The 13814-nt window shown below is 45.2% G+C and overlaps 1 protein-coding gene across 3 annotated transcripts in view; it reads left to right on the top strand.

Moving 5' to 3' along the window:
* RAP1B (RAP1B, member of RAS oncogene family) overlaps positions 1–13814 on the top strand; it is a 421780-nt gene that overhangs the window by 390257 nt on the left and 17709 nt on the right. For all 3 annotated transcript variants that reach the window (XM_069629722.1, XM_069629723.1, XM_069629724.1), the window contains one exon: positions 9033–9176. In XM_069629722.1, the coding sequence (XP_069485823.1) occupies positions 9033–9176 (144 nt within the window). The remainder of the gene's footprint in view (positions 1–9032; positions 9177–13814) is intronic.

Genomic DNA, 13814 nt, shown 5'->3' with positions numbered 1-13814 from the left:
CCTGCGTTCACGCCTGCTAGCTATAATATCAGAGGGAACTCTTGTAAACCAGGTGTTAGGGTTGGCTCTTATACTTGCATGTGTGCTGAGCCAGGATTGATGTCACCATCAGAATGTAGACTGTGAGTCTGGAGGGTGAGATTAGAATGTTTGGGGTTGAATGGGTTCTAACCCAGGCAGTTAGATTATGTGAGCCTGGGTGGTGGGAGCCAGTGGGCTCCTGTCCCTTTCCTCTTTATCTCCTAATGACTTGTTGACATCTGATCCTGTAACCTAAGAAGCTAATAAAGTAACCACTATGCGTACCTGGCCTGTGTATCCTGAGTGTCCCTTGGAGTGAACCCTATGACCAAGAGCCGGTCATAACAATTGGCGACGAGGATGGTCCAAGGTATGGTGAAGGAGGACCTTGGAGTGGACACCAAGTGAAGCAAAAGGAGATACAGGTACCTGTGTGATGTCATGTGAGAGAGGAGAAGAGACTCTGCTGCGGGGGGTGCAGGCAAGAGGACAAGTGAATGAAAGGAGAGAGGGAGAGCCCACTGCCCCCCATAGACTGTTTGCGCCCACCACCCAGGGCTGTTTGAGCCAGTCCACCCAGGGCTGGAAGGGACAGCCTGTCAGAGGAGACCCCTGGGAAGAATGGAGAGTGCCCTGTTTGAGGCCAGGAGTCATTAGAGGCTGTTCAAGAGTCTGGAGAAATGGAAAGCACTCAGGGCTGTTTGAGTCAGCCACCAAGTACTTCTTTAGTCAGCCCCCAGGGCTGTTGCAGGCGGCCACCCAGGGGTGTCAGAAGCATCCTGCCCCATGGAGCCTGGGGCAAGGATGGCCTGTTGGAGTCTGCCAGGAGCAGGCCCCCTGGTACATGAGGAGACATTGGCAGGGTTGCATGAGGCTGCTCAAGTGTGCCACCATTTCCTGAGTGACTATGCCAGCATTTTTTAAAAAGGGGAAGTGTCATTTCCATGCCAAGTAAGCGTAATTGTGCCTTTTATGCACGTGGAGGCTAAATGTTTTAATGAGAATAGACGCTATGCTTATTTGGTCTTAGGTGGGGACCACGCAATGAGAAAATGGTTACTGTTTGGGTTTGGGTATGATAGTAGTTTTTGGGGATGATTAGTTTATGCTTGCAGAAGAAATTTTGGAGTTTCATTTAAAAGTAAAATGTCATAATGGATTTAGCAACGATGTGGCAAGCAGTGACTGAAGAGTACTGTTGTGCATTAGTAGTGAATTAACATGAGAAGTATTAGTGAGAATGATGTTGCACTTAGAATAGGAGATGCATTTTATTTTAGATGTAACCATTTTGAGGCATTGCAGGTTGGGTTTAGAGTTGGCCCCAGTTGGCAACATGGACGTTTAGGTCTCATTTAAAGTTGGTTTCCACATTTGTGTTGTGACAGGGGTTGTGTGTGAGTAGCACATATGAGGTTGATTGAGGTGGACAATCAAAGGGTGTTGATCCTATTATGCTTAGTATAGCATTTTGAGGCATTTTAGCATATTAGGTTACCTGTTTAATGGTGACATGGACTTTTAGAAAACGTGACTTGGATGTACTATGTTTCAATGTTCTGATCATCCTAAGACTATGTTTTGCTTGTGTGTGTGGTGTGAGATTTGTGATCTTAAAGCACAATAAGAGTGATGTTGGTCATTAATGGTTGCCACAATCTTTGAGTCATTTCAGCATTTAGAGTTGCCCATGCTTTGGCAACATGGACTTTTAGGAAATGAGATCTGCAATTTATAATGTGATTATTGATATGTCATTGCAATGCTTACTATAACCATTTTTGAGGCATTGTTAGCGTGATGTTCTGTTTGTGCGTGTATGGATGTGCAACCCATGATGACTGCCAGAGTGACTGCAGCGCTCCTTAGCAGTTAACATTCTATGCCGGGGTTGTCTGTATTTTGAACATCCTGTGTTTGTGTGTGTATTGTAGCAGTATGTGAATGTTTTAGTGTTGGTGCATGACCAGTGTTGGGTTTTGAAATCTTTTTTATTGTTTTTTGGAATATGCTTTAATTGATGTACATGACCAGGGTTGGTCAGGGGACTCTGCGGAGTTGGAGGTGTTTGGTGTTTTGAGGCCCTGTGGGGTTAGTGATGTTACTAGTGGTAGGCTAGTATAGAACCTAGTTGGAACTTTGATTAATTGGTTAGTGACTCTGAGGGGTCCAGAGGTACCTAGTAGGAGACTAGTACCATAAGCTTTGCAAAGCTGTGTTTTTGTGATGATTGGTGGCTCTGAGGAGTTCACATGAAACCTAGTGAAGCTTTTATGTTGTTTTGGATTGTGGCTCTGCGGAGCAGTCCAGAGGCATCTAGCAGGGGACTAGTGCCTGAAGCTGTGTGAAGCTTCTATGTTGTTTTTGAAGGTGTCTAGCTCTGCGGAGTTTACTTGAAGCTGTATGAAGCTTTGATGTTTTTGGTGACCCTGGAGTTGTTAAGGTCCAGGGATTGCTTTGAATTCTGGAGATGCAAGTTACATTGCATTTAGTGTTTTCTTTTAACTTTAGGTGACTTTTGGAATTGTTCTTGAGTCCGCTCTTGATTAATTTCAGAAGCCTGGCAACGTTTCATCTGCAGCTGTGTTCACTTTGGGGTGTTTATTTGGTTTTGAAGGGCTCATTTGTCTGGCCAACTTGTAGCGTTATGCTGGTGGTGGTTGTTTAGTGACAGCTGGTTGCGTTTCTTTATTGGTGTGATGAGGTGAGTGACTGGTGATTAGGTGTGTCTGTGTTGCTTGAATTTTCGAATGGATTTGACAGCGGCATGAGTTGTGACTGGTTTCTTGGTGACCCAGGTAGATTGTTGGGTTGTTAGTAAGTATCTTGCGCAGTTATGACGGTACCTGGTTTTTCCTGGTTTTGGGAGTTAGTACTCGGAAGTGGCAGTCCGAGGTTCCTTTGTGGCAGAGAGGAACGGAAGGAGCTTTGTGTTTGGTTGGTCTTGGTAGTGTTGTGGTTTGTTTGCCGAGGTGGGCGGTTAGTGCTCGAAAGTGGCAGTTCGAGGTTCCTTTGTGGCAGGCGGGAACGGAAGGCGATTTGTGATGTTTTGATTGGTTAGGAATGTTAGTTGTGGCGGCTGGGACTGTCATAGGATGTTAGTTACGCCTGTTTGTTCAATCTCTGGGGTTAGCAGAACTCTGCTGAGAGTGAGGTGTGTCTTGCTGTTGTGAAAGTGTGTGTTCTTTATGCAAGAGGAGGAGGTGTTAGGGGTGCTTTCTCTAAGTGTGTGTTTGAGGTGAGTTTGTTTGTTGTAGGAAAGGAGGTGTTAGGGTTGGCTCTTATACTTGCATGTGTGCTGAGCCAGGATTGATGTCACCATCAGAATGTAGGCTGTGAGTCTGGAGGGTGAGATTAGAATGTTTGGGGTTGAATGGGTTCTAACCCAGGCAGTTTGATTATGTGAGCCTGGGTGGTGGGAGCCAGTGGGCTCCTGTCCCTTTCCTCTTTATCTCCTAATGACTTGTTGACATCTGATCCTGTAACCTAAGAAGCTAATAAAGTAACCACTATGCGTACCTGGCCTGTGTATCCTGAGTGTCCCTTGGAGTGAACCCTATGACCAAGAGCCGGTCATAACACCAGGGCATCGTAAAGAACTCCTTAGATGCCGCAGAGACAGCTGGCCGTTCCCTGGTTCAGGGAATACTTCTCAAACGCCATGTCTGGTTGCGCAATTCTGGTTTTAAGCCGGAAACACAGGCTTCCCTGATAAATAAACCCATAGAACAAACACATCTGTTTGGAAAAGCAGTTGATGAGGCCCTAGAACATGCGAAGAAGGAGTTTGATACCATCAAGACTCTTGACCAAATTTCTCGGCCACCTAACAGACGCAGCTATGGCAATAGACGCTCCTTTCGTGGCCAACGCCAGCAACAAAGCCAACAGCAATTTTACTCTGCTACCAACTGGCCCTCTAACCAAAGCACCCAGTTCAGTCAAAGAGGCCAACGTCGTGGCAAAGGAAGAGGGCGCGGCTCCAGTCCCAAAGGCCCCATGCCCAATACCAACAAATGACCCGAAGATTCGGGTCCCCTCCCATGCATCACCGGTCGGGGGCCGGCTAACATCGTTCCTTTCAGCATGGGAGGGAATAACGTCAGACCGCTGGGTATTATCCACCATAGCCCACGGATACTGCATCGAATTCAACGGTTCCCCGAAATACAGACCCCCACGGACCCGACGCATGACACCGGAACACCTCACTATTCTTCTTCAAGAAGTAGAAGAGCTACTGAAAAAAGAAGCTATAGAGGCTGTCCCCCTATCTCAGGTAACAGAAGGTATTTATTCAGTGTACTTCCTTGTACCCAAAAAGGATTTAACCATGCGCCCTGTATTAGATCTGCGTCCAGCGAACAAGTTTGTCAAACCCCAAAGGTTTCGTATGGTGACCTTGCAGGAAGTAATCCCACTGTTATCACAGGGGGATTACATGACAACACTAGACATGAAAGATGCATACTTTCATATTTTAATGTTGCCAGCGCACAGAAAATACCTCAGGTTCAAGATAGAGAACAAACACTACCAGTTCAGAGTACTACCCTTCGGGATAGCATCTGCACCAAGGGTATTTACGAAAGTACTGGCAGCGGCCCACCTGCGCAGGTTATCCATCCCGGTATACCCTTACCTCGACGACTGGCTAATAACAGGGGATTCTTACGAAACATGCTTCTCCAATACCCAAAAGACCGTAGACCTTTTGTCCCAACTGGGCTTCTCCATCAACGAAAAGTCCAGCTTAGACCCCAGCCAAATCAAACAATTCCTAGGGGCTCTAATTCGAACAAGGGACGGCCTCGTCTTCCCCTCCAACGAGAGGGTCCAAAACATGCTGTTTCAGATCCCCCATTATGTGGCAGGTCGAGAGGTGACGGTACGCAAAGCAATGCGCTTGCTAGGGATGATGGCGTCATGTATTTATTTGGTACCTCACGCGCGCTTGCGCCCAATGCAAGAGTGGCTTTACAGCCAGTGGTGTCAGGCCAGCGGACAATGGGACGATCTAGTGGTGGTCTCGCAGGCCTTGGTTCTCTCGCTACGGTGGTGGACAAAGGAAAACCTGTTATTAGGGAAGACTTTTGCCACACCCGCAGTGGAAGCCACTCTAACCACAGACTCATCCCTTACAGGATGGGGGGCTCACCTATCCCCTCAGACTGCTCACGGAGTGTGGACTCTGAGTTTAGCATCCAAGCATATAAACCTGCTGGAACTACTAGCGGTGTTCAAAGCACTGAAAGCCTTTCAGGAACACTTACAAGGAAAGACAGTGATGGTCCTCACAGACAGCACCACATCCATGTACTACCTCAACAAGCAAGGGGGCACTCACTCTCCAGGACTGTCCAAGCTGTCCCAGAATATATGGAAGTGGGCTCTCAAACACAACATGTTCCTACTATCACAACATGTACCAGGGGAACTCAATCTGCTAGCAGACAAACTCAGCAGAGACTTCCCCCTGCCCAAAGAGTACGAATGGCAATTGCGTCTAAGACGAAGACATCGTCTTAGACGTCTTCACGCAATGGGGTTTCCCGGAAATAGACCTGTTCGCAACCCTGGAGAACTCACAATGCCAAAGTTATGCCTCCAGGTACCCCCAAAACCAGTCCAAGGGGAACGGTCTGTCGATGCAATGGTCAGGGAAATTTGTTTACGCCTTTCCCCCGACTCCCCTCCTCAACAAAGTGGTGCACAAGATGCACCAAGAGCAGGTTACCATGATACTAGTGGCCCCAATGTGGGCCCGGCAGCCATGGTTCGCTCACTTGATGGAGATGTCCCCATCTCCCCCAATGAAACTTCCCTGCCCGTACAACATGCTGTCACAAGACAAGGGCAGGACACTGCATCCATGCCCTCAGACCATGAACTTAGCAGCCTGGCTCCTGAGATCATAGAATTTGGACATTTACATCTCCCTCAAAGATGTATGGACATCCTCAGGGAAGCCAGAAAACCTAATACTCGCCACTGCTATTCTAGCAAGTGGAAAAGATTTGTCATCTGGTGTAGAAGTAAGAACATCAACCCGGTTGACTGCTCTGCCACTAACATTATTCTGTACTTGACCCATTTACTGGATTCAGGTCTAGTGTTTAATTCCATTAAAGTCCACCTAGCGGCACTTTCTGCATACACCACTTCCCAACTTAAAGTGTCGTGGTGGAAGATACCAGTTATCAAGGCCTTCATGAAAGGGGTAAAGAGAATACACCCCCTGATAGCTAACCCAGCTCCCGGATGGGACTTAAACGTGGTACTTTCCAGACTCATGGGCACTCCTTTCGAACCCATGCACAAGGCAACTCTTAAAAACCTCACTCTTAAGACTGCTTTCCTAATAGCTATCACCTCCATTAGGAGAGTCAGTGAACTATAGGCTCTTTCTGTACTAGACCCCTTCGTAACAGTTCACAAGGATAAGGTGGTTCTTCGCACACACCCAAGGTTTGCACCAAAATTCATCTCGAAATTTCATGTAAACCAATCTATAGAACTACCAACGTTCTTTCAAAACCCTTCCAGCTTGGGAGAAAAAAGTCTGCATACACTAGATGTACGCAGAGCTGTCATGTTCTACATGGAAAGAACCAGAACACTGAGAAAGACTAATCAGTTCTTTGTCTCGGTGGCAGCAGGAAGAGAAGGAGATGCAGTCTCTAAGTCCACTAGATCTAGATGGATTGTACAATGCATCACTCTCTGTTACACTCTTGCTAAGAGAGAACTACCCTTCAAGCCAAGAGCACATTCCACTCGAGGCACTGGGGCTTCCATAGCATTCATTGCAAATGTTCCCCTTGAGTCCATCTGCAAAGCGGCTACCTGGAGTTCTGTGCACACCTTTACAAAACACTACTGTCTAGATGCACACTCTAGATCTGACTCCCAGGTGGGACAGGCAGTATTAAGACATCTTTTCTCTACTGTTCCTTCTCATAACCCACCGCCAACTCCGGGTACTGCTCGCTAGTCTATGCACAGCATGTGATTCTAAGCAGATTAACAAACATCAGAAGACAATGCATTACTTACCGTAAAAGCATTTCTGATGGTTGTATCTGCTTAGATTCACATGCGCCCACCCTTCCTCCCCGCTCGGATGGAAGGAACATAGACATCTTCTACAACTCTTTTCTGTACTCACTCACGTATAGAAGGCTCCCTCAGGGCAGAAAAATACAAACCGAGGGACCTCGACGCGTGGGGGATTGTGGGTACAACGCACGTCACTATAGGGATAGTGTTACAGACACGCCTTGTCGACGTCCCCTTTTCGACTACGAAAAACAAAATGCAATACTCCGCAGTGACCACTGGATGTCGGACCTATGCACAGCATGTGAATCTAAGCAGATACAACCATCAGAAATGCTTTTACGGCAAGTAATGCATTGTCATATCAAAGCTTTGTAAGGAGTATTGGATTCCACACCTACCTGCCCTTGTTCAAAACAGGTTTCCCTGCAGCTGTTAAGGTCTGAAATGTAGGGATTCAAACTGTTTCAGCAATTTAGCTCAGTGGAAAACGGGGGATCTTTGTTTGGTAGGAATCAATTTACTAAACCTGTTTAATATGGACTTGTCCTATATTAGACAAGGACCTGTTCATCAAAGCGGTTGGCCAGTTTCTGACCTTGTGATGATGCATGGGAAGGTCTAATAGACACAATTTCTAAGGCTTGCCCTGAAAAGTTGATTAAAAGATTAACCGTTCTAAGCAGAACAAAGGGGAATTCTTCGTAGACCACCTGTATTAGATTAAAGTGTATTTTCCCCAGCTTTCTTGCATATGGAAACCAACAGAATCTTCATAGGAAGCTATGGGTTTCCGCGTGGCGCGTGGATGAAGCTGCTCTCCACGTAGGCTCTTTGAGAGTCGGTCTCCTATAAGGCTCTGAGCCCCCACTCTTGACCCCCAACTAAGAATTTACCGACTTGAGAGGTGTGTGAACCCCCCTTAGGTGCTGACAGCAATACCGGGCGAAACCGGTCCAGGTACGCGAAGGTACTGCATATTTCGGCCTGTCCTGAAACCGAAAGTGATTGCTTACCCAGTACAGAGTGGCCTTCTTTGATTTCAGTAGGAGGAATTGAATATGTGTATGGTTTTTGATTTGGACCTGGTGGTAGTATTGTTGCAATTAGATTGCAGTTGGTGTATTATATTTGTTTATTTCTTTTTCCATTTCAGTGTTCATCTATCTTTTGGCTTGTTGCTGATTTTTGGGGCAGTTGGATACCTGTTGGCGTATTCTAACTGTTGATGGCTTTGAAGTTTTGTTTGTTTATACCATTAGGGTCTGCTGACCTTGAATTGCATTCTGTCATTCTGAAAGTCTACTAAATGTGTTTTTACTCCCCATGAATAGCATTCTGTCATTCTACATTTTAATCACTGTTTTACTCGTCTTTAACTGCTTGCTGCTATTCTAAATAAAGTTTATACTTTGGTTTGCATACCATATGTATGGTGTTGCTTTTTATAATTATGAATGATAATTGTACCTACCTTTCTAAAGAATTCTTTTCCGATGTACGTATACTATAAACCATTATTTTTACAATATACCAGTTTATCTGTCGCTTTGGATCATATGTATGCTACATGTTCTTTGACCTATCTACAGCCCTCTCTCCCTCCTTAGAGAAGCCTGGCTGCTCTGTCATTGCTACCAACATCTCAGGTGGTACAGTATTACACTAGGAGTTGGAGTTTCTGTATTGCCCAAGCTATCGTTTTATAAAGCCCTTGGGTGTAATACAGAAAAACTGCCCTTAAAATGGCTTTCGGGTTTGCTCAGAATTCAAATGTGTTCTTGAAACCTCAAGCTATGAATACAACCCTGCATAGGATTGCTGTCTTGCATGTTAAGCGTGCCGGGTTCCTTTCACTTAACCTTTTGTGAAGTACACGCTTTTCTGTTTAATAAGCCGTGGTTTAAAGCATCACGTGTTTAACATTTATATAATGCCTGTCTTTTTTCCAGGTGCCAATGATTCTTGTTGGAAACAAGTGCGACTTGGAAGATGAACGAGTGGTGGGGAAGGAACAAGGCCAGAGCCTCGCAAGGCAGTGGAACAATTGTGCTTTCTTAGAATCTTCAGCAAAATCAAAGATTAATGTTAATGAGGTAAGGGCTGCAAGACTTGTGGTTCTAAAATGTAATGGTTGCACAGGTCTGCCTTGCAAGAACTACATTTAGGAGACGGTACACATTACATCAACCCATTAATCAGAGGAAGGTACTCTGAACATCAAAAGGATATGGCTTTGGAGTCTAATGCATGTAATTTAATTCTGACTCCCACACCCAAATTTTACCAAAATGTGATTTAGAGCATATTAGCTTGTGTGATAAGTGGGCCTTGCTTCCAAAATGTGCACTTGGGAACATGTTCAAGATCATTACTGCTACTTCAGCATTTGGAAATCTATGTATCCTTCTGAGATAATAGTGATATCACATTTTATGTTGCTTGATGTCTGGTTCCTCTTGCTTCGAAGTGCCATAGTAACCGATTACCCAATTTGATGTTATATTTGTCTTTTGGTCTGAAGCGTGCACCTAACCAATGAGCTGTCCAACCAAAAAGGCCATTTAGTGTTATTGACATTTTATTTGACATTCTTTTCGAAGTGTTTAGTTAAAAGATTCCGTCCTTTTATGATGGAACATGTATTGGGTTGTAACCATCTGGCTGTTGGTTTCTAGAAGACTCACATTACGCATCAAGTCAGCCATGAAAGATGGAAGAGCGTTGAGCGTTAGCTTGGCAAACTTGCATGTATTGCCTTATGGACACAGAGCCCTGAAGTGGGCACTCTCCCTAATGGAGAGCTAGTGCCAGTACAAGGTATTTGTGGCTTGGTTGACATCAGACATTCGGAGTCCAAGAAAAATGCAGGCATCATGGTTCTGTGCTATATGAAGTTTGGCACTATTTCTTTTTGGGACCACAATAGAGTATTTCGGTATTCGTTGAGAGGAGAGTTTGCGAGGTGCGGTCAGCCATGACCAGCATGGAGACTAGCAGCATTGCTGAACTTCGTTTTAAGTGTGGTGAATTAAGTTGAGCAGAAATGGGAGCATTACTTTGCAATTGCTTCTTTTTATTTTGGCCTTAAAACTGTATCACTTCTACCTGTGTTGCTGGTGTTGTGGAATAATGACCACCGACTAATCCTGCGGATTGGTGAACAATTTGTTAGTAGAAGGGAAACGGGGACAACCAAACCGACAGGGCGAGACTACGGTGCAAGTCAGAACTCCCGAATGACCCCCCCTCCCTCCACAGGTCTCTTAAACCCAAAGGAACACATGATTTCAATGAAAGGGGTGGTCCAGACAAGGCAAATCGTACTGAAAGTTACAAGAAAGGAACAAAGCCCCACTATGCAAGTCTTTGATACGAGCTATGTTCTTGCAAGTAAGACAGTGTGATTAGGAATATACACCTCCAAATATTCACACACGTTCTGAGGCAGTTGAAAATGCTTACATTATGACTTCTGTCTGCTAAAGCCGCTTTTCCTAAGAAAGCGGGACCCTAAAACATGCTTACATATGCCAAAAGGGAAACCTGTCTGAAGCAAGAGATGTGAAGGTGAGCATTCCTACACACTAAGCGAAGAGCCTTCATTGTAAAGACATGCGCAATAAAGCCTACTCCCCTCGCATGCACAAAGTGTTTAAATATGGTAGTTTACAGTGCCTACTCAATGTCATAATGCAACAGTATATCAGGGGAGTACATATCATTTTAAATTCCAAACTTCCCCCCACTTTCCCTTTCGATCTCCTACTATGAGACCTTACCTCCAGTCTTGTTCCATACATATTTAGGTGCACAGACATATCATAGCAGACTATTTCTTCTATATCATGATGGAAAAGCACTTGAGCAGTTTGGGAAACCTCAGAACAGATATTGCATACCTACTAATAGAGATGCTTAAAAACCATCGACCGACGGGACAGACTCAGAAATAGGACTAGCTTTATGTGTAAAATCTGATCCATACTCACCCAAAAGTCCCAATTAGACCTTCAATTCAGGATTCAAAGGTCCAGGAAGCCTAGACCGGTATGAAGGAGGATTAGTGTGACTAATATGGGTGACAATGTCAATAATATTGCTTGAGTAACTAGGTATGCAAAGACAGCATTCACTTTTCACGATTGCACACACTCCGCCTTGTGAGGTTAGGACAATGTCTAGAGCCATACAATTCTGAAGCACCATGGTTCGTTTGGCTACTTGTTCTCTGAATAAGTCAATGTGGACGCAGTGGCATTTTCTAAATCCAGCACTAATCTGGACAATTGGGTCAGATGGTCTCTATTAATCTTGACCCCAAAGGCTGGTATCGGATATACCACCACTGCAACAAAGTTTTCCCAGACAGTACTGGAAAGGTAGTAGTATGACACTGCAGGCGGAATATACTCCCTGGAATGCATAGTGTGCCCGGACTGGGAAAATGAAATATTCCATTCAAAGGCAAAGTAACATTATTGATCACTACACTGGAATTGGTGGACAGATGACCTTTGCTAGTTCCCATGAGCAGAGGACCTGGGTTGATGTAGCATACAGGGCCAATTTCTGTGTAGAATCTGTGGCGTGCTGCTGACTTAGTGCATACTTGGTCTGGGGTGGGAAAATTCAGAGGACCAGTAAAGCCAATGTAGAATGAGCGTCCCTACAGGATGCTGGGAAAAAAACATGATATCCAAACGGACATCACCCACTGAAGGAGGATGGGTGTGATGCAGAACCTAGGGGGAAATCGTGTGGCAAATGGGCAGACCTAGCAATTGGTAAGATTGAAAATGCAGGCATACTGGCAGGAAAGATGCAGGAAAGTGTTTTCACTGTGAACCCAGGGATGTGCAGACAGAACAGGTCCTTTTCATGACAGGTGGTTTGGAAAGTATCAGTCACTGTGAACAAATATATGAATATTCTAACAATAACTTTTAACGCACACCAGATCCAATCCTCGAATGCCCAAATTCAGGAGTTGGGTCTTAACACCAGCACAAAAGTTTGTGGCTTGCAGACAAAGTTCGATTTAGTTCATTAAGGCAGGTAAGATGCAAGACACAAGTAAAGAATATTGCAACACCAAAACCTCCAGTTCAAAGTTTATAGGCTCCAGAAAGTTCCACCAGGAATCTGGTACTGAGCAAATAATTCAGACCAGTTTGTGATTCAATGTTTCAGTTAAACATTCAAACTAAAAGTATCCCAGGTTCCTTAGCCACGTGCATATGAGGGTCATTGTAACCAAAAGAATGACCAGCAGGGGCCATAATTTGAAGGTATTGGTGAATCGATAGTAGTCACCTATGCCAGTGCAGCTCCACCACAGGGGGGTGGGGGAGGGTTCATCATCCTCATTAAGGGAACACATCTAGGGGTTGAGTGACTTGGCCAGCTGCCAATTGGCTCAGAGCCATTGACTCAAGGGAGCTCTTCCAAGGGATCGCAAAAGCGCACTTTTGGGATTTTATTTTGTGAAGTCAGACACTGAAGATGGTACGCCAACAGCGAGGTCCGAATCTGTCATTTCTTCTGGAACTTCAACTACCTGACGAAGGAGTCTTGGCAATGGCTCCCGCAGGGACCTCATTTTGTGGAAGACGTTCACAAGCTGCGGATCCTGCTTCATCACGTGAGCATATTGGCTGATAGAGCGCCTTGCCTTCTGATACTGGACGTTCCATTCCAGCAACACTGGTAGTCTGACATCGGCAAACAACTAGTGACATCACTGGGGGGGGTGGAGTCTGTAGTCGTGGGGAACTGGAGCCAAACTGAGGAATATTGGTCACTGCAGAGCCTGATCATCAATTTGGGCAGCAACTTTGCTGCACTGTGCCGCATGGATCCAAGCTAGGATCCCCAAGCATTTCACTGCAACGTGACTGGTCAAGAAGATGTGCCACACCACCTAGGCTGGAGCACAGATCTGATAGTGGACCTTCACCAGTACCCAATATCCTGGCTGTAGAGGTTCCATAGCCAATTCAGGCAGTGCTTCACGGACCTGACCATGGAGAGATTAAACCGTTTTAATCATGCCACAATATTGGAGCACTGCATAATCTTCGAACAGCAGATTGTGAATGGTGGGAACTGTTGGCTGTGCAGTTCGCATTATCATGGGGTGACAAGTGAGGATTTAATGGGCAGACATCTTTTGTATTTACACAGTGGGTTGTTTCGCATAGCAAACAAGACCAAAGGCAAGGCTTGGGCCCATTTCAACATGGTTTCTTTACAAACTTTAGACAGCCTTAATTTAAGGTCCCTTCTGGTGTTCTACATGTGCGCCAGAGCGCAGCTGATGAGCACAATGGAACTGTTGAGTTATTCCTAAATCTTTGCACACTTCTCTAATAACTAAGTAAAATGTGTATGTGTACCTCGGTCGCTGTCTATACTGCTGGGCAATCCAAACCGAGGTATAAACTATGCTTACAACTTCTTAGCCACAGTGGCTGTCTGCGTTTCTACATGGATTTTCTTCCACCAACCCAGAAAATACGTCAACCAGAACCAAGCAATACACAGAATTCATTCAGGCGGGGAGCTGTATGAAGTCTGTTTGCATGTGCAAGAATTGACCTTCCGGTACTGGGCTTGCAGACATCCTCTTGGGTACCGAACCAATTTTCACAGTAACCCTGAGCCATAGAGGCTAACCAGGACCCATCCAATCTTGACGTAATAGTGATAATAGCATTTTTACCTGAATGGGA

This window comes from Ambystoma mexicanum, chromosome 12 (assembly GCF_040938575.1).
Source record: "Ambystoma mexicanum isolate Mex_15411 chromosome 12, UKY_AmexF1_1, whole genome shotgun sequence".
Taxonomy (NCBI): Eukaryota; Metazoa; Chordata; class Amphibia; order Caudata; family Ambystomatidae; genus Ambystoma; species Ambystoma mexicanum.
The sequence above is the reverse complement of the archived record's forward strand: the minus strand, read 5'-3'. Positions and strand labels throughout refer to the sequence as shown.